The following is a 20543-nucleotide window of genomic DNA, read 5'->3' as shown; positions in this document are numbered from 1 at the left end:
GAATTACTCCCGAGGTAGAGGGAGAAGGATATGGTAGAAGAGAGGGAGAAGGACAAATACAATTGGGAATGGGTACAGCACTGATAGAAGGAAGAATTGTGGTTCAGCTGTATGCTCTAAGAGAGGTGGATGAGCAAAGAATTAATGATCAAGTATGGGCCAAGGAAGGAAACAGAGGAGGTTTGCAAATACTCCCTCTTCAAATAGCATTAAAAGATGGTGCAGACATAGTACGAGTAAGACAGTACCCCATTTCGACCGAGGGACGAAAAGACTTACAACCAATCATTGAGAATTTATTAGAGGACGGGTTATTGGAACCATGTATGTCCCCCTACAATACTCCGATCCTACCAGTCAGAAAGACCGACGGGACGTTTAGACTCGTACAGGACTTGAGGGAACTGAACAAGGTGGTCCAAGCCCGACACCCGGTAGTGCCTAACCCTTACACCATCATGGGACGGATACCCCCAAGCCACAAATGGTTTAGTGTGGTAGATTTAAAGGATGCCTTCTGGAGCTGTCCGCTGGCAACAGAGAGTAGAGACTTATTCGCCTTTGAGTGGGAAAACCTAAAAACCGGGCGAAAGCAACAATTCCGGTGGGCGGTGCTCCCTCAAGGTTTTACAGAATCACCAAATTTATTCGGCCAAATTTTAGAGCAGGTATTGGAAGATTTCCCAGGTCACGGGGAAACGCAACTATTACAGTATGTGGATGACCTCCTTTTGTCAGGAGAGACAGAAGAGGAAGTAAGGGACGCCACAATAAGCCTGTTAAACTTCTTGGGAAGGAAGGGGTTAAGAGTGTCTCGTAACAAGCTTCAATTTGTGAAACAAGAGGTAAAATATCTGGGACATCTGATAAGAGACGAATCAACCCTGAAAGGATAGCTGGGATCACGGGAGTACCAATACCAAAGAATAAGAAAGAGATCCGAAAATTCCTGGGATTGATAGGATACTGTCGACTGTGGATAGATGATTACTCCAGACAAGTAAAATTCCTGTATGATAAATTGGGAGAAGAAAAAGACAAAGTTCAGTGGACCCCAGAACAGGAGGTGGAATTTGGGAAATTAAAGAACAGTTTGATTACTGCTCCCGTGTTGGCTCTGCCCTCAGTAGAACAACCTTTCCACCTGTTTGTAAATTCAGACAAGGGGGTGGCACTAGGGGTACTCACCCAGAAAAGAGGGGGAAATCGACAGCCAGTGGCCTTCCTCTCGAAAATATTAGATCCAGTCTCCAGGGGATGGCCGGGATGCATACAAGCGGTAGCAGCTACCGCAATATTGGTGGAAGAGAGTAGGAAATTAACCTTTGGAGGCACTCTGGTTGTTTCTACACCACACACAGTAAGAACCATACTCACTCAGAAATCCAACAGATGGTTAACAGACTAGACTTTTAAAGTATGAGGCCATCCTGATGGAAAAAGACAATTTGATGATAATTACGGATAAGAACCTTAACCCGTCCCAATTCCTGTATCCAGCAGAGAAACAGGGTGACAAGGAAGAGGGCCCAGTACACTGCTGTAGTGAAATAATAGATTTACAGACAAAAAGTAGAGAAGACTTAGAAGAGCTGGCTGAGGGCAGCTGGTGGTTTATAGATGGATCCTCCAGGTGCATAGGTGGAAAAAGACATAGTGGGTACGGTATAGTGAACGGGGAAACGATGGAGGAAATTGAAAGCGGCAGGCTGCCTGGTAGTTGGTCAGCTCAATCTTGTGAATTATATGCATTAATGAGAGCTTTAGAATTATTGGAGGGGAAGGAAGGAACAGTATATACCGATTCAAAATACACTTTTGGAGTAGTACACACCTTTGGGAAGATCTGGAAAGAGCGAGGAATGATAACAACTCGAGGTAAAGAACTAGCGCATGAGCAATTGGTAGGACAGACACTGGAAGCCTTGCAAAAACCAGAACGAATAGCCATAGCACATGTGGCAGGGCATCAGAAGGGTAACACCCTGGAGGCCAGAGGAAATAGGGCAGTGGATGAGGTTGCAAAAAGAGCAGCCACAGAACAGATGGTAGAAATGAAGTCACTAATACCTTTAAGGGAACCAGAGGAAAAGATACCTATCTTTAGTGAGAAAGAACAGGACAACATGAAAGAAATGGGGGCTCAGCGTACTTCAAATGGGAAAATGGTGGACACCAAAGGGGAACACAAGCCCTCTGTGACACCCTCCTCAGAACCTATGCTTGCTGTGGGATGTTTACCATGGCCAAACAAGTCATAAGGGGCTGTGTAATATGTCAGCGAATTAATAAGAAAATCATGAGAGCAGTCCCAGGAGGAGGACAACCATTAGCAGTTAGGCCCTTCCAAAGAATACAGATAGATTTATCGAGCTGCCCCGGGTACAAACATGGAAGTACCTGTTAGTGGTAGTGGACCATTTCACGAGATGGGTAGAGGCATTCCCCACGGCAACTGCCACCTCACAGGCGGTAGCCAAGATATTATTAGAACAAATTATACCCAGATATGGGATTGTGGAAACAATAGACTCAGATAGAGGGACCCATTTTGCCTCCAAAACACATGAAATGATATGTGAAGCACTGGGAATAGAATGGAAATTGCATACACCATGGCATCCCCAGAGCTCAGGAAAGGTGGAAAGAATGAATGGCACCTTAAAGACCCAAATCACCAAGTTGATAGAGGAAACAAGACTCCCCTGGACTAAGTGCCTCCCGATAGCCCTGTTGAGAATCCGAACGGCACCTCGAAAAGACATAGGGATATCACCATATGAAATGTTATTCGGGCTCCCATACTTAGGGAAGATAGAAGGAGTCCCAACAATACAAGAGAACGATGTGTTCCTAAGGAACTATTTACTGGCAGTGTCCCAATCTCTTGCAGAACTAAAAATTAAAGGATTGCTGGCCCAGAGCCCACCACTGGACTTCCCGATTCACTCAGTCAAGGCTGGAGACTGGGTATTAATAAAAACGTGGAAAGAAGAAAAGCTGCAACCTAAGTGGACTGGACCCTACCTGGTGTTATTAATCACCGAGAAAGCAGTACGAACAAAAGAGAAAGGGTGGACACACGCAAGTCGAGTTAAGGGTCCTGTGGAGGCCCCACCAGACGATATCAGCCCTTGGACTGTGCGCAAAGGAGAGGAACCATTGACTTTAATATTTATCAAGAACCCGCAGGAAAAATGAAGATTTCGTGTTGGTGGGTCGTGTGTTGGGTGGTTACCCAACTTGTAAGTAATGTAACATGCATAAAAATCACAATACCACAGAATAGAAGGTCCACCACCATCCCATTTGATGTATGTAAAGGAAAATGGTGGTGCGGCTATAGAATGTATGTATGCACCCATCCCTGTAAAGATTGGCACGCGGTGTTTACTTCATCAAAATATGGGTGGCATCGGACCACCTATCAAACTGATAGGTGGACGTATATCAAAACCCGAACGAGAAATTGCCAGGACGCGTATATGTGAGCATACAGAGTGTCCAAATACAGGAAAGTGGTAGGTATTGGATATGTGCAGATACAACAGGGAAGGACGCATGTCTGAAGTTTGAGATAGAAGTAAAGCGAGATGGGAAGATAGGAAGAACGAGGATAGGGGAGAGGTGTTCAAGATAAATGACAGTCAGAATAGGGATCCCGGGGCAACACCAGCACCACCAGTAGTCAGCAATGTCACCAGGGAAAATGAGTCTAAGGATCTGAAGATAATGATAGTAGCAGGAGAAACAGGATTAAGGCAATTGTTTGAAGAAGGGAATACCAACAGGGGGAAAAGGAGCCAACACCTGGCTTGCCTGGATGATGTACACAGCCAGAAGTATGCAACGAACCAATTGTTACGCCTGCGCTGGAGCTAGGCCTCAGCTGGTCCCTGTACCATTTCCCCTGAATTGGGATAGAACACCTAGGGCTATGACATGTATACTACAGCTATTCACGAATCCGCTCTTACCAAAAAAATGCGATATGCCAGAGTTATCATTACCTATTTCCGACCAGCAACAACAATACGAAGGGCCGAAGGGAAGACCCTCGACCTCCTCCATTTACCATTCCTTTTGGGGAGGAGGGGTTTGAGTGCTATACAAGAAATAACCCAGAGGGACAGGACATGGGGGAGGTGCTCAACTGCAATCAGACGTATAACATAACGGCTGAGGAACAGGGGCCACTGTTCAATAGCTCCTGGCTGAAAAAGCAGATAGTCAGTAGAGCCGATGTCTGGTGGTGGTGCGGGGAGAATACCCTGTGGCCCCGGTTAACGGGAACCTGTACCCTCATACAACTGATGATGCCCTTCACCATAGCAGTAGAACATGCTGTAGAACTCAATAAAGGAAGCCGACGACAAAAGAGAAAGGTGAAAGGATCATTCGACACACACATCTATATAGATGCGATAGGGGTGCCAAGAGGGGTACCCGATGAATTTAAAGCCAGAAATCAGATAGCTGCGGGCTTTGAGTCCATACTCTTCTGGTGGTCCACAATTAATAAAAATGTGGACTGTATCAACTACTTATACTACAATCAACAACGCTTTATAAATTACACTCGAGATGCAGTTGAAGGATTAGCGGAACAACTGACAGCTACCAGCCAAATGGCCTGGCAAAATCGCATGGCCTTGAACATGCTACTGGCTGAGAAGGGAGAGGTGTGTGTAATGTTTGGCGAACAATGTTGCACATTCATCCCCAACAACACTGCTCCGGATGGGTCAGTGTCAAGAGCCCTAGCAGGTCTCACCTCTCTGTCTATCGAATTGGCTGAGAACTCTGGAGTAGACACCTCCTGGACGGGGTTTCTAGACTCCTGGTTTGGGAAATGGAAGCACATCTTTACATCAGCCCTAACATCAGTGATAGTCATGGTGGGGTTACTGTGTTTGTTTGGATGTTGTATCATTCCCTGCGTACGGGGATTGGCTCAGCAATGATAGAAACAGCCCTGACGAAGAACTGTGCTGCCACCATAATGGCCTTCAGAACACAGTATGACTAGCGAGAGGAGGATATGGAGGCGAAGAATCTTCTGCTAGCATTAGAAAAGGAGGAGATAGTGTAAATCAAGGGTGCGTAGCAAAAAAGAAAAGGATGGATTGTGAGGAAAGAGTTAATAGACATGGTTGATTTAGACTAGGGATAGAAAAATATAACTTAGAAATAAATAAGATGTCAGCAGAAGCCAGACTGCTAGTAGAATAGAAAGTAACGATATAAAGAATAAAAAGTATTTCTAGATAAAAAGTAGCAACAGAAATACTTCAGTAGAAGTTTGGGTGGGCGTTCCACGACGTTCTCGTGGGAATCTGGGTTTTATGTTATGATTGGAAGAAGCTCAATGGGTGTGAAAATAGTGAAAAGAAATGTATAAAGATAGAAGACATCCCGATCCTCGGTGTGCCTCTAGGGGACATCAGTGGAGAGGCACCTATTCTGCAGAATATGAAATTAATAAAAACACTTCTTTGTCTGAATTTGTCTCAAGAGCATTTGTGATTTTTGAATCTCACACATGTAATCACATGGATGGATAGATGGATAGATAGATAGACACAAGATTAGAGTTTTGGTATTAGATAGATAAACAGATAGACGATGTTAAAATAACAAAATCAGGGAATACTTTGTGAATGAACAGGTAAGCATCTACTGGAATGTTAACATGTTCCTTCTGGGTGAGGTAGGTTTAAATCAGGGTCTAAAAATTGCAGCTGCTGATAATGAGTGGTTAGTACTTGCCTGATAATTTGTGCTTTAAACTCCTTGCACTGGTCTGTCCATCTGATCCTTTCTCCACTCAATCCATCTATCAGAGCTGAAGCAGCTTCCATCTTTCTTCTACATGTTTCTGCATCTTCTAGTAGATCCTAAAATGCAAGGAGCAGCTTCATTTCAGTCACAGATATGCTGTTTAGCTAGACAATGACCTTACATAATTTTTTGTCAGAGCAGAATCCCCTGAGTTACTGAAAATATTATTATTTTGTATAGTTATGTGCTAAACAAATAAGGGTTTAATTTATTAAGACTAATGGACAGATAACTTTTTGCACTTGCTGGAGTGTATTCCTGATGCACGATACATCAATCAGTAAGTTAAATAAAAGACTAAATAAATCATCAATGGAAAGGGACATTGGGATCACAGTGTATGATAAATACGTCTTTGCTTGGCCCTGTGCAAGATGAACATGAAATTAATACAGCAAACATAATAACATGGTTTCAGTGATCAATGTACTAATTATGCTGAGGTAAACTTTAATACAAACTAAATGGGTAACAAGCTGACTATTGATATTTAAAGCTAAGTCTGTATCTTTTAAAGGGGATGTGCCGTGATTGTATCTGAGGTGGAAGTAATTTTAGTAGTCTTGGTAACTTATTGAACATAAATGAGAATGTCTCAAGAACTTTAGTGATGAAAATAGAGAGCAAATACCTTTTTTGTATAAACTAACTGCTAGCTGTAATTATCTTTGTGCTGCAACTGGACAAAGTAATGATTGTTCCAAATAATATCCAGTGTGTATCATTGGATCAATGCTTGAATTGACCATTTTGTTGCCCAGGCAATTGATGTGCAAGAGTTGGAGTTTACATACCCCCACGCCAACATACGTGAGGTGCAAACGCAATTCGCTGACCAGGTAATGAGGGTAGAGAGTGACTTCCCGGACTCCACAGTCATTGTATTGGGGGACTTTAACAAGGCTAACCTCAGTCAAGAGCTTCCAAAGTACAGACTTTATGTTACATGTTCATGTTACATGGGACGACAGATGGCACAATGGGCTAAGTGTTCGGCTTGAAGTGCATACTGTCGTTGTGACCTTGGGCAAGACACTTCACCCACCTTTGCCTGTGTGTGAATGTGTGTGAATGTGTGTGAGTGATTGGTGGTGGTCGGAGGGGCCGTAGGCGCAGAATGGCAGCCACGCTTCCGTCAGTCTGCCCCAGGGCAGCTGTGGCTACAGAAGTAGCTTACCACCACCGAGTGTGACTGAGGAGTGAATGAATAATGCGATGTAAAGCGCCTTGAGTATTAGAAAGGCGCTATATAAATCCCATCCATTATTATTATTATTACCTGCCCTACCAGAGGGGAGAGAACACCCAATCACTGTTACACTTCAATCAAGAACGCATATCGATCAGTTTCCCGGGCGGCTCTGGGTCTCTCTGATCGTAGTTTAGTTCATGTTATTCTGACCTACAGGCAGAAACTAAAATCTGCTCAGCCTGTGGTCAGAACAATGAAAAGGTGGACCAGCGAGGGCATTGAGAACCTACAATCCTGCTTTGACTGCACAGATTGGAATGTGTTCAGGGAAGCAACCACGAGCCTCGATGAGTATACTGACACTGTGACATCATATGTCAGCTTTTGTGAGGACAGTTGCATTCCCACTAGGACCCGCATTTGGTTCAACAACAAAAAGCCCTGGTTTACTGCAGACCTCAGACAGCTCCGCCAGTCTAAAGATGAGGCCTACAGGAGCGGTGTTGCAGTTCTCTATAGGCAGGCAAAGTACAAGCTGAGAAGAGGAATCAGAGTTGCCAAGGAAATATACTCTGAGAAGTTGGGGAGCAAGTTCTCACCTAATGGCTCTTCTTCAGTTTGGAAGGGCTTGCAAAAAATCACCAGCTATAAGAGGAAAACCCGCCGGTCCTTGGACAATGATCAGCTGACCAATGACCTGAATGAGTTCCACTGCAGGTTCGATAAACAGAAACATAACCCTAGTACCACCTCCCCAATCACCACTTTGCACCTACTCACAGTCTGACTCCAGTCTGCAAGGACTGGACCTTTCCCCACTCACTCCTCCCAATCACCACATCACACCTACTTACAGCCTAACTCCCGTCTGCAAAGACTGGCCCCTTTCCCACCCACCCCTCTCCAATCACCACTGAACACCCACTTACAGCCTGACTCCAGTCTGCAAAGACTGGGCCCTCGTGAAAGAGTTTAAAGATTTGGAAGTTACAAAATGGATTCTGCTCTAGATTTAGAAGCATTTAAATGAATACTTAACCTTTCTCCTACAACACTAGCAAGAGTTCAGCACAATAACATGAATGTTTTCACCTTTCTTCTACAACACTGGCGAGATTACAGCACAATAACATGAAAGTTTTTGCTCTATGATATAAACGATCAGAAAGATGTTCAGACAACTCGTTCCTACCCTTGTACAAAAAATAAATCAACAAGGTCAAAAAACAAGTGTGCTTGAATCTACAAAAAATAACTCCTTCAGCATAACCATTTATGGGCTAACCTTTCCTCTATCGGAAGAACCTGTCAATCCTCTGATTTTAACAGGCAAGAGGCTGTACAATGCTCTGTAAGATAAAGAATCGCTAATTATTAGGGTATAAATATATCTGATTGAACATTACCTATGTGTGTGTGGAGAAAGAGAGACTCTGTGGTCTGTATTTTACATGCTGTGAGAGTTGACTCCTACACCCGCCTGGCGAAATACAGACGTTACTGATTTACTAACTTTGGTGTTGTTATCTGTTTGAAGTAAAAGTGAACCTTAACACTCATCCACTACCCACACCTTCCATGCTTCCCAACATCAGTCTGGTCTCTTCTCCGTCACCAGAAATTGAGAAGGTAGAGAGGCTATTCAGAAGACAGAAAAGCCAAAATCTCCAGGATCGGACAATGTTTTCTCCTCTACCTTCAAGGTCTGTGCTGAACAACTGGCACCGGTCTACACAGACATTTTCAATCGGTCCCTGCAAGCCTGTACTGTCCCTGTCTGCTTCAAAGTCTCCACTATTGTCCCTGTACACAAAAAGACAAGGATTACTGGTTTTAATGACTATAGGCCTGTCGCACTAACCTCTGTAGACATCAAGACCCTTGAAAGACGTGCTGGCCCAGCTGAATAATATCACAAATCCCCTGCTGGACCCTCTGCAGTTTGCATTCCGGGCCAATAGATCAGTGGATGATGCAGTCAACCTAGGCCTGCACTTTATCCTCCAGCACCTAGACCGCCAGGGGACCTATGCAAGGAATCAACAGCATTGTGCCAGAGCTACTACACTCTGTCAGTGGATCACCAACTTCTTGACAGACAGGAAGCAGCATGTGAGACTGCGGAAGCACATCTCGGACCCACAGACCCTCAGTATAGGAGCACCGCAAGGCTGCGTACTCTCCCCTCTTCTTTACTCTCTCTACACCAACGACTGCACCTCCATAGACTCCTCTGTCAAGCTTCTCAAGTTTGCGGACGACATAACCCTGATTGGACTGATCCAGGATGGGGAAGAATCTGCCTACGGACAGGAAGTGACACAGCTGGCGTCTTGGTGTCTTTGTAACAACCTGAAGCTCAATGCTCTTAAGACAGTGGAATTGATTGTAGACTTTAGGAGAGCTCCCCCTCCCCTCCCCCCACTCAACATCAAAAACACCACACTCACATCATCTCCAAGGACTTTAAATTAGGCCACCATAGACTCCACAGTCAAAATGGCCCAACGGAGGATGTACTTCCTGCAGCAGCTGAGGAAACACAATCTGCCACAGGCAATGATAGTCCAATTCTACATGGCCATCGTAGAGTCTGTCCTCGCCTTCTCCATCATGGTCTGGTTTGGCTCAGCCACCAAGCACGACATCTGGAGGCTGCAGCGAATCGTACGATCAGCTGAGAAGGTTGCTGGCTGCAACCTTCCCTCCATTGACAAACTGTAAACTGCAAGGGCCAGGAAGCGAGCGGGTAAGATCATCTTTGACCCCGCTCACCCTGGCCTCAAACTCTTTGAAACACTTACCTTTGGAAGGCGTATCCAGACTGTCAAAGCAGCCACTGCCAGAAATAAAAACAGCTTTGTTCCCATGAGCAGTAGCTCTACTCAATAACCAAAAGTCTATAGCCTTTTGCTCTGGTATTTTATTTCATTCACATGTTTAAACTACAATGTTTTTTTCTTAATGTTCTAATGTTTTATGTTTTATTCTTAATTTTTTACTGTATGTCGTGTTATTACTTGCGAGCGCAGCACCAAGGCAAATTCCTTGTATGTGTACATACTTTGCCAATAAACCTATTCATATATTCAAGAGAGAGAGAGATAAGTATGATTGTAGGTGCTATGTGGTATATTTGGATGATGTACATGGTTCGATATCTGGCAGTATTTCAAAGCTGTCAGATATCAGTACCAAGCTTGATGTAGCAATATGATTTTGAGCATATGTTAGGCAATTGAATTTTTGGGTCATTGTTTGATCGGGATTAGTAACTGAATGTTAAGATAGTTTGGAGAGAGGTGTCGGCAAAATAGGTCAAGCGGCCTAGAGCTCACCCTGCAAGATCATACTGATAAAAATATGTATACTGAAAAGTTGTGTGTAATGATGTAATGGACTTGGACATACCTTTACCCAACAAAAATATGGATAGATTGAAACTGACCTGCTGTGTGTTTCCCAGCATTTTCAGATATCTATCTATCCGTGTGTGTGTGTGTGTGGTGTGTGTGTGGTTGTGTGTGTGGTGTGTGTGTGGTGTGTGTGTGGGTGTGTGTGTGGGTGTGTGTGTGTGTGTGTGTGTGTGTATGCGTGTGTGTGTGTGTTCATTTGTTTGTGATCACAACTACTCGAAAAATCGGCGCGCGTACAGGAAAACCTTTACATATTCTGGTAGAGATTTACGCCCTGGAGTCCAAAATCGGATTACCTGAAATTTGTGCATTATTTTTCGAGTTATTAATCAAAATGTTCAAGAAACTGAAATGTCTTTGAAAATAAAACCGAGTGGGTTTGGCTAGTGACGTCACAATGGCTGTGTGTGTGTGTGTGTGTGTGTGTGTGTGTGTGTGTGTGTGTGTGTGTGTGTGTGTGTGGTTGTTAGTGTGTGCGTGGGGGTGGTTAGTGTGTGTGTGTGCGTGGGGGTGGTTAGTGTGTGTGTGTATGTGTGTGTGTGTGTGTGTGTGCGCCCCCCCCCCCAACTGTGCGTTAAGGGGACAGGACCCAACTTGGTCTAGTATTATACTAAAACTTCCCCTTTTCTCAACATTCTAAATTTCTGTGTGTATGCAGTTGTGTTGGCTTTCTTTTAATCTCCTTAATTTGTATCTTCTTCCAAAACGCTTGTCCATTTTCACACATGCTACTCACATTTTTCCCCTCGACGGGATAAACATCTTCCCATCGCATTCCAACCTATATTTTTAAGTTTTAATCGTTTATTTCAAAATATTAACTGCTTTTCAGTGGGAGACGCAGCAATTTCCATTGATGATGTCACATCTCACAGACTTCCAATCACAATGGATCTCATTTACATATGACATCACAATGGGATAGGGGTGAAGAGATTGCAACCTTCACCTATTTCCATGAATGCAATCAACCTGGCATGCACAATCAAAAAGAAGAAGCTGTCCTCCCCCTCCCTCTCTGCCCCCTCCCTCCCTGCACCCCACTCTCTGCCGCCCCCCTCCCTCTCTGCCCCCCTCTCCCTCTCTGCCCCCCTCTCCCTCTCTACCCTCCCTCCCTCTCTAGGGAGTGGTGAGTATTGGGACCTATGGGGGAATGGTGGAGTATTGCATTTGGGACTAACCCTCCAATGTGACGCAGCGCGCCCCCCACCCCTCAATCTCTACCCCCCTCCCCCTCTCTACCTCCTCCCTATCCCACTCTACCACCCCTCCCTCTCTAACTTCGCCTGCGCAGTTGGGGGCTATGCTGAGTGGATGGGCCGGGGATGGGGGAAAAGGAGCAAATGAATAATATTAATATAATATCAAGGGGGGGAGTTAGTGTGTGTGTGGGGGGTGGTTAGTGTCTGTGTGTGACACTGCAGGACGTTCCCCCAACCCCCACAACCGCGCGTTGAGAGGACGGGACCCAACCGGTCCCACTTGGTCTGCTTTAAAAATAGATATTTATTGATTAGCTAGACGCCATCTAAGATTTTGACTCACCATTTTCTCTTTCATAGCAGCATCAAACTTTGCCTGCACCGTGTCCAGTTCGGCTTGTTTATCATCCAGCTGGGCCTGAGCCATTCCTAACTGCTTCATGGCAACTTGGAGACGGTTTTCCTGTGCTGCCAAATTTGCCTAAAATAAGGAAAGTCGATCAGTTCTGAAATTGAGTAGTAGGGTTCTAGTATTAAAAGGCATTATCTCATTGATGTCAGCAACCATTCAAGATTCCCCAAGCCAAGTTATTTTCTAAGGGTATTATTGCAATTAGATCCATAAAAAAACATTGATAATTTGGGTGGACAAAACTGGGGCAGATCCATTGTTTCTGCCTGTTCCTGGCATACTGAACTCTCCAAATACTCAATTCTCTCTTGTCTCCCTTTGTCCAGTCCCTTCTGACCTACATCCAAGACACTTAGTACAGTTTAATACTTTCAATTCCCGGGTCCTCAACATCTCATTTTTCCCATGGATGCCCAGTCCTTTTACACCTCCATTCCCCATCAAGAAGGTCTTAAGGCCCTCCGATCTTCCTTGAACAGAGACTCAATAATATCCCCTCTACTAATACTTTCCGCCTGGCAGAACATGTCCATAACCTCAGCAACTTTTCTTTTGACTCCTCTCAGTTTCTTCACGTCTAATGTGTAGCCATGGGCACTCTTGTGGATCCCAACTACACCCGTTTTTTTGTTGGGTACATTTTGTTGTTTTTTGTTGTTGTTGGGCTGCAAATGCGTTCCGACACCATTCACTTTCTCCACTACATTGATGACCGCATCGGGGCTGCCTCTTGCACCTGTGCAGATTTCATGAACTTTAGTACTAACTTCCACTCAGCCCTTGGACTATCTCTGACACCTCTCTCAACTTTCTCGATCTATCTGGCTCCATTACAGGGGACAGACTATGTACTGACATCTACTACAAACTCACTGACACCCTGAGTTACCTTGAATACATCTCCTCCCACCCTGCCATTAATCCTAAAATGAAGTTTTCCACTCAAGGACATCTTGTATTGGGACCTATGGGTGAGTGGTGGAGTGGTGAGTGGAAAGCAGATGTCTTCTTTCTTCTGCAAATGTGGTTTCCTCACTGCTGTGGTCAATGGAGCCCCCACCCAAGTCTCCTCTGTGTTGCGCAGTTAAGCTCTCACTGTTCCTCCCCCCAGATGGAACAAAGCATGGGTTCCCCTACTCTTCACCTTTCTCCCCAACAACCTCAGCATCCAATACAACAGTCTCTGAGATTTCCTAAACCTTCAATGTGCTTCCTCCGCTAGTTGCAGCTTCCCGTCCCCACCCCTTTCTGCTTTCTACATAGACCACTCCCCCTACACTTCCTTAATTCACTCATACCACCCCCTCTCTAGATACTTCCCCCTGCAACTGCAGATGTTACACCTGTTCTGACACTTACTTTCTCAGTTCAATCGAGGGACCCCAGCAGCCCTTCCAGGTGAAACAGAGGTTCATGTGCACCTCTTCAAACCTTACCTACAACATTTGGTGCTCCCGATTACAGCCTCCTGTACATTGGCAACACCAAGCATAGACTTGGCAACTATTTCGTCAAACACTTGCACTCTTGTCTGTCAAGATTTATAGGAGCTCACAGTATTAACTATTTTAACTCACCTTTCCAAATTGATCTTCCTGTCCTCAGTCTAGTGCATTAATCAATTTATTCAGTGAAAGCTTTATATGTATTCTTATCTTCTGATTTAGAATTACCTTTAAAGGCAGCACCTCTTTATTGATGCTAAAAAAGGCAGCCATAGCCTGAGTCCAGGATAACAAACCAGCAACATTCCCACAGACTTTCTTAGCATTTTCAAATGTATAATCCTCCATTGTGAAATATGGGTAAAGTAATTCCACTGTTTCGTCATTGATTGTGTCCTTTGGGAACTGCTGCAAGGCCTGCAGAAATCCAGTACCACTCAGCAACTGGAAAAGGAGTGAGAAAAGTTGCTTGTTATGATTCAAATCAAGTCTTCCTAAGAAAATATTGATTGGTGTATCAAACAATTGCAATAATCATAGCAAGCAAACATGGCGAGGTAGGTTTAGTAATCTATGTTCCTAAATGTTGCAGTCCTGAAAACAGCACAAGACACATGCAAAATATTCTTTTTTCCCCAAAACATTGTAATACTTAACACAATTCCTTTCTATTTGTAAAGAATCAATGATTCATAATGCGATTGGCCCAACATTTTACATCATTTAATGCTCTTTTAAAAATGATGAATATAAATGTTTGTTGATTTTAACAGTAAGATGAGTTCAGTAAAATGTGTCTGTTTTCAACTAAATGTTTTCATTTTTTTAATGAAAAAAGAGAACCTTGTGCAATATAAAAATCCATACCAAATATAAATACCAATATAAATCCATACCAAAGCCCAAAAGGACACTCACTCTATCATGGTTACCTGCATTTTAAATATAAAATTGAATGTAAAGGATATTTGCAGTAAATGCAGTAACTGTATATGCTAACATATTTTCAAAGAACATTTTCATTATTTGAAAAAGAACCAGAAGCAAATAAGTCTCTGGTTACGGGGAGGAAGGCTTTAGTAGCAATAACAGGACAATATTTCTGGAATTTGAAAAGGTATTGGGTTAATGAATGAAAAGCAGCCCAGGTTTCTCAAAGGAAAATTATGTTTTACTAATTTGATAGATTTGTTTGATAGAGAAAATAAGATTGATGAAGATTGCATGATTGACCTGGTGTAGGCAGACTTCCTAAACGCTTCGGCAACATTAGAAACGTTAATAAAATAAAAAGCCTTGGGATTAATGCGAAAATTACACCATTTTCAAAATTGGCTACAGAAAAGAAAATACTATTGCGGAGAGTTACTTCGCAGGTAATAGAGAAATATGAGATTATGTTCTTCAGAAATCAGTATTCGAATAACCTCTTTTCGATATGGTGACTTGGCAACAATTCATAATTTCAAAATTTGCAGATGACATGTAACTCAGTCATGTGATAAATAGTGAGTGATAGACTTCAAAAGCGTCTAGAGAAACTGTAAAATTGGCAAATGCACAACAATTGGAATTTAACAAGAGAAATATGATTTTTTGGGGAAGAGGAAATATAAGCTAAATGATACAACTGTAAAGGTCACAGGTATAGAGAGTCTTATGAGTGGATATACATCAGTCTTTTAATGTTAAATGATAAATTAATAACGTACATATTAAAGGCAATGGCTTGTATCTATTATCAGAGAACAAAAGTTAAAAATGTGTGCTCTACTAAATATTCATAAAACGTAGGTTCAATCATCTTTCATGTTCAATTCTAGGCACTACACAGTAGAAAGGATTTTCAAGGTTTTCCTCAAGGCCCAGAAAACTTTACGAGAACAATATCTGCATTGAGGGACTTCACTTATGTGAAGATAGAAACACTCTCCTTGCTAATGAGTTGTTCAGGAGGAAATATAAAATGGGAAAATTAACCAAAGGCAATATAAAGAGATGTTTTGTTGTACAATTAATTAACGTGTTCCAGGTTGTGAAATCATTGAAAACAACATACTGATATAAGTAAAGCTTGCAGGCATACATTTGTATGCAGTCATCACCAACAACCAAAGTTGAATTTCCCCCTCAATTGTTCTCCACAAACCAACCAGGTTATGGAGTGCATTAACTGTAGTTTCAGCAAGAACACCCATCCACCAATAATTTGTTCTGTTCATATTCAACAAAATAAACCAGCCAGTTTTAGACCTCTGACAGCTTTGGTTTTCTCTTTACATTCCTTCGTCATGATATGGATGTTGGTCATCATGGATGAAGGCTAGCATTCATTATCCATTCCAAATATCACTTGAGAAATTAATAGTGGGCCATTTTCTTGATCAGCGTTTGACCTAGTGTGGCATCAAGGAGCACTAGAAAAATTGCAATCAATGGGCGCCAAAGGAAAAACACTCCAAATGTTAGTCACAAATGAGGGTAATGGTTGGAGTTTAGTCCCTGAACAGCTCCAGGATATCATAACAAGAACTCCTCAGGGCAATTGTCCTAGTTCTCAACATTTGCAATTGCTTAATCAATGACCTTCCTTTCATCATAAGGTCATATATGAATATGTTTGCTGATGATTGTACAATATCAATTGTATTTGCAACTCCTCATAAAACTACATTTAAGCATGGATGATCATTAACTTGCTTGGCATGGACAAGCTGGGCCAAAAGGCTTTATTTGGAATCTGAATCGAACCTATGCATGTTGCTTGCTGAGACTATTGTTAGCTCATTCATATAGAGAACAGTCTCCATCATCTCATATCCCCCTGTGATTCAACTCTTTGTGGCATGTTTGGACCAAGGCTATGATGATGTATATTCCAGTAACCTGCTTTCAAATTTGGGTTTACCTGTGGCACCATTGACAACACCTTCCATCACTTTGCTGTTAATTGCAAGTTGACTGATTGGGGAATAATTAGCCAGATTGGATATTGTCCTGCTTTTTATGAGCAGGACATACTTGAGCATTTTTTAATATTGTGTGAATGACAATTAATTTCAATTAATTCAATTATGTTTCAATTAATTATATTGTAACAGCTTGACTAGTGGTATACTTGATTCTGGGATGCAATTCTTCAGTATCAGGATGTTACCTGGTTCCATAGTCTGCACTATATCCAGTGATTTCAATTTAATATCATGTGGAAGAAATCAAATTAGGTGAAGACAAGCTTCTGTGGTGGCAAGGATCCCAGGAAGAAGATGAAATGGAGCCAGAGTCAGAGCACAAAACAATTCCCTCAGCCCACCATGTCCAAGGCATCCAAATATCTGTCCAAACATATTTTCAACCTAAATGTATCTGCCTTCACCACTTCCTCTCTTAGGTTCTAACGGATATTCATCACCCTCTCTGTGAAAAACCTGCCCCTCAAATCGCCTTTAATTTTCTCCCCGTCTCATTTAACCCTGTGCCCTCTAGTTCCAGACTCCTTCGACCTGGGAAAATGATTCTGACTACACATCCTATAGTACTCTCATACTTTTATAAGTATTTATTTAAGGATAATTAACACGGTGATATCACGTCTATCAAACAATTGAGTTATTTGAGGAGTTAAAAACATAGAAAATAGGTGCAGGAGTAGGCCATTAGGTCCTTCGAGCCAGCACCGCCATTCAATATAATCATGGCTGATCATCTAAAATCAGTACCATGTTCCTGCTTTTTCCCCATATCCCTTGATTCCTTTAGCCCTAAGAACTATATCTAACTCTCTTGAAAACATCCAGTGAATTGGCCTCCACTGCCTTCTGTGGTAGAGATCTCCACAGATTCACAACTCTCTCGGTGAAGAGGTTTTTCCTCATCTCCGTCCTAAATGGCCCACCCCTGTGACCCCTGGTTCTGGACTCCCCCAACATCAGGAACATTTTTCCTGCATCTAGCCTGTCCAATCCTTTAAGAATATCTCCATAAAATCCCTTCTCATCTTCTAAATTCCAGTGAATATAAGCCCAGTCGAACCATTCTTTCATAATATGTCAGTCCCGCCATCCCGGGAATTAACCTGGTGAACGTACGCTGCACTCCCTCAATAGCAATAATGTCCTTCCTCAAATTAGGAGATCAAAACTGCACACAATATTCCAGGTGCGGTCTCACCAGGTGCAGTACAGCTGCAGTAGGACCTCCTTGCTCCGAAACTCAAATCCTCTCGCAATGAAGGCCAACATGCCATTAGCTTTCTTCACTGCCAGCTGGACCTGCATGCTTACTTTCAGTGACTGATGTACAAGCACACCCAGGTCTCGTTGCACCACCCCTTTTCCTGATCTGACACCATTTAGATAATAATCTGCCTTCCTGTCCTTTCCACCTCAGTGGATAACTTCACATTTATCCACATTATACTGCATCTGCCATGCTTCTGCCCACTCACCCAACCTATCCAAGTCATCCTGCAGCCTCATAGCATCCTCATCACAGCTCACACTGCCACCCAGCTTTGTGTCATCCGCAAACTTGGAGATGCCACATTTAATTCCCTCGTCTAAATCGTTGATATATATTGTAAATAACTGGGGTCCCAGCACCGAGCCTTGCAGCACCCCACTAGTCACTGCCTGCAATTCTGAAAAGGTCCCGTTAATTCCCACTCTTTGCTTCCTGTCTGCCAACCAGTTTCCATCCATGTCAATACCCTACCACCATGTGCTCTAATTTTGCACATTAATCTCTTGTGTGGGACCTTGTCAAAGGCTTTTTGAAAGTCCAGATACACCACATCCACTGGCTCTCCCTTATCCATTCTACTTGTTACATCCTCAAAAAATTCCAGAAGATCAGTCAAGTATGATTTCCCCTTCATAAATCTATGCTGACTTTAACCGATCCTGTAAATGCTTTCCAAATGCGCTGCAAAAATATCTTTAACAATCGACTCAAGCATCTTCCCCACGACCAATGTAAGGCTAACTGGTCTACAAATTCCACATTTTCTCTCTCCTTTCTTAAAAAGTGGGGTTACATTGGCTACCCTCCATTCCACAGGAACTGATCCAGAGTCAAGAGAACATTGGAAAATGGTCACCAATGCATCCACGATTTCTAGAGCCACTTTCTTGAGCACTCTGGGATGCAGACCATCAGGCCCTGGGGATTTATCTGCCTTCAGTCCCAACAGTTTACCTATCACCATTTCCTGACTAATGTGGACTCCCTTCAGTTCCTCCCTCCCACTAGATCCTTTGTCCCCTAGTATTTCTGGGAAATTATTTGTGTCTTCTTTAGTGAAGATAGAACCAAAGTACTTGTTCAACTGTTTGTTTAGTTTAGTTTGGAGATGCAGTGCGGAAAAAGGCCCTTGGGCCCACCGAGTCCGCACCGGGCCTGCCCCACTCAGGATCGAACCCGGGTCTCCGGCGCAGATGCGCGGTAAAGGCAGCAATACTACCGTTGCGCCATTGTGTTGCTATTTTGAGTTGACAAAGACGATTAATGAGGGTATGTCTGTGAATGTTGTACACATGGAGTTTAGTAAAGCTGTGATAAGTTTCCTTGTGTAGGAACAATGTAGTTAGCTAATAAGTTAGTTCGTAAACAATACAAAAATCGACATAGTAGTGGATAGTGAGTAAAGTTGTCAAAGGATACAGCTAGATATAAACCAGTCATAAATATTGGCAGAGAAAAGGTAGATTAAAGTATATAAAATCATGGGAGGCACAGACACAATAGTCTTTTTTCCCAATGTGGAAATTTCATATACCAGAGTGCATCGGTTTAAGATGAGAGAGAGAGAGTTTGGAATGATATCCTAGCAGGTATGACAGTGGAACAACAATGGCAAGTATTTCTGGGAATAATACAGTAGGTGCAGGATCAATTCATTCCAAAGAGGAAGAAAGATTCAAAGGGGAGTAAGGAGCGACCGTGTCTGACAAAGGAATTCAAGGGCAGTATAAAAATAAGAGAAGAAGTATAACATAGCAAAGATGAGCAGGAAGTCAGAGGATTGGGTAACTTTTAAAGAGCAACAGAAGATAACTAAAAAGGCAATACGGGGCAAAAAGATGAGGTATGAAGTTAAGCTAGCCAAGAATATAAAGGAGGATAGTAAAAGCTTCTTTCGGTATTGTGAAGAGGAAAAAATTAGTTAACACCAAAGTTGGACCCTTGAAAACTGAAAAGGGTGAATTTATTATGGGGAACAAGGCAATGGCACTCTACCCCCAATACCATGTGCCCTAATTTTGCCCACTAATCTCCTTTGTGGGACCTGACCAAATGCTTTCTGAAAGTCCAGGTACACTACATCCACTGGCTCACCCTTGTCCATTTTCCTAGTTACATCCTCAAAAAATTCCAGAAGATTAGTCAAGCATGATTACTCCTTCGTAAATCCATGCTGACTTGGACCGATCCTGTTACTGCTCTCCAAATGTGCCTCTATTTCATCTTTTATAATTGACCCCAGCATCTTCCCCACCACCGATGTCAGGCTGACGTGTATAATTCCCTGTTTTCTCTCGCCTGCCTTTCTTAATAAGTGGGATAACATTAGCTACCCTCCAATCATAACCCTAACCCTAACCCTATCAAGAATAGAAGATTTTTTTAAAGGGTGATAAATATTTTAATTATTAATACCTACCGTTTAAATGTATTTTCATTTCAAATAGACCCCCCATTAAATATATATATACCGACTTGAAATTTCACAAGTAACCTTCGGGACATGCGGTTTTCTGGGGTGGGGGGGCATCGAACATCAGGAAAAAAATATTAAAAATAACACTTTATTCATTTAGGGTTTAATTATTATTTATGAGGATAATGTTTATTAACAATATAGAAAAAGAAGAAATGGGATAGAATTATAGATTTTCCTTATATACAGCATCAAAGTAGTGGGACACCAAAGTAGACAGTTACTGAAGAATCACCCATATATATATATAATGGGTATGTTGTGAGTATGTGTGTATGTAAATACACACACATTGAGCTTTTCATTTCTCTCTCTCA

General features: G+C 42.6%; 1 protein-coding gene across 1 annotated transcript in view; it reads right to left on the bottom strand.

The window, feature by feature from the left end:
• The window catches only part of LOC116973727 (dynein heavy chain 8, axonemal-like), a 622328-nt gene that overhangs the window by 89845 nt on the left and 511940 nt on the right, over positions 1 to 20543 (bottom strand). The window contains 3 exon segments of the mRNA XM_033022036.1: positions 5770 to 5897; positions 11995 to 12132; positions 13737 to 13952. Of these exon segments, the coding sequence (XP_032877927.1) occupies positions 5770 to 5897; positions 11995 to 12132; positions 13737 to 13952 (482 nt within the window).

Source organism: Amblyraja radiata, chromosome 5 (genome assembly GCF_010909765.2).
Source record: "Amblyraja radiata isolate CabotCenter1 chromosome 5, sAmbRad1.1.pri, whole genome shotgun sequence".
NCBI classification, from domain to species: domain Eukaryota; kingdom Metazoa; phylum Chordata; class Chondrichthyes; order Rajiformes; family Rajidae; genus Amblyraja; species Amblyraja radiata.
Note: the sequence above shows the minus strand (reverse complement) of the source record. Positions and strands in the feature narration are given on the sequence as shown.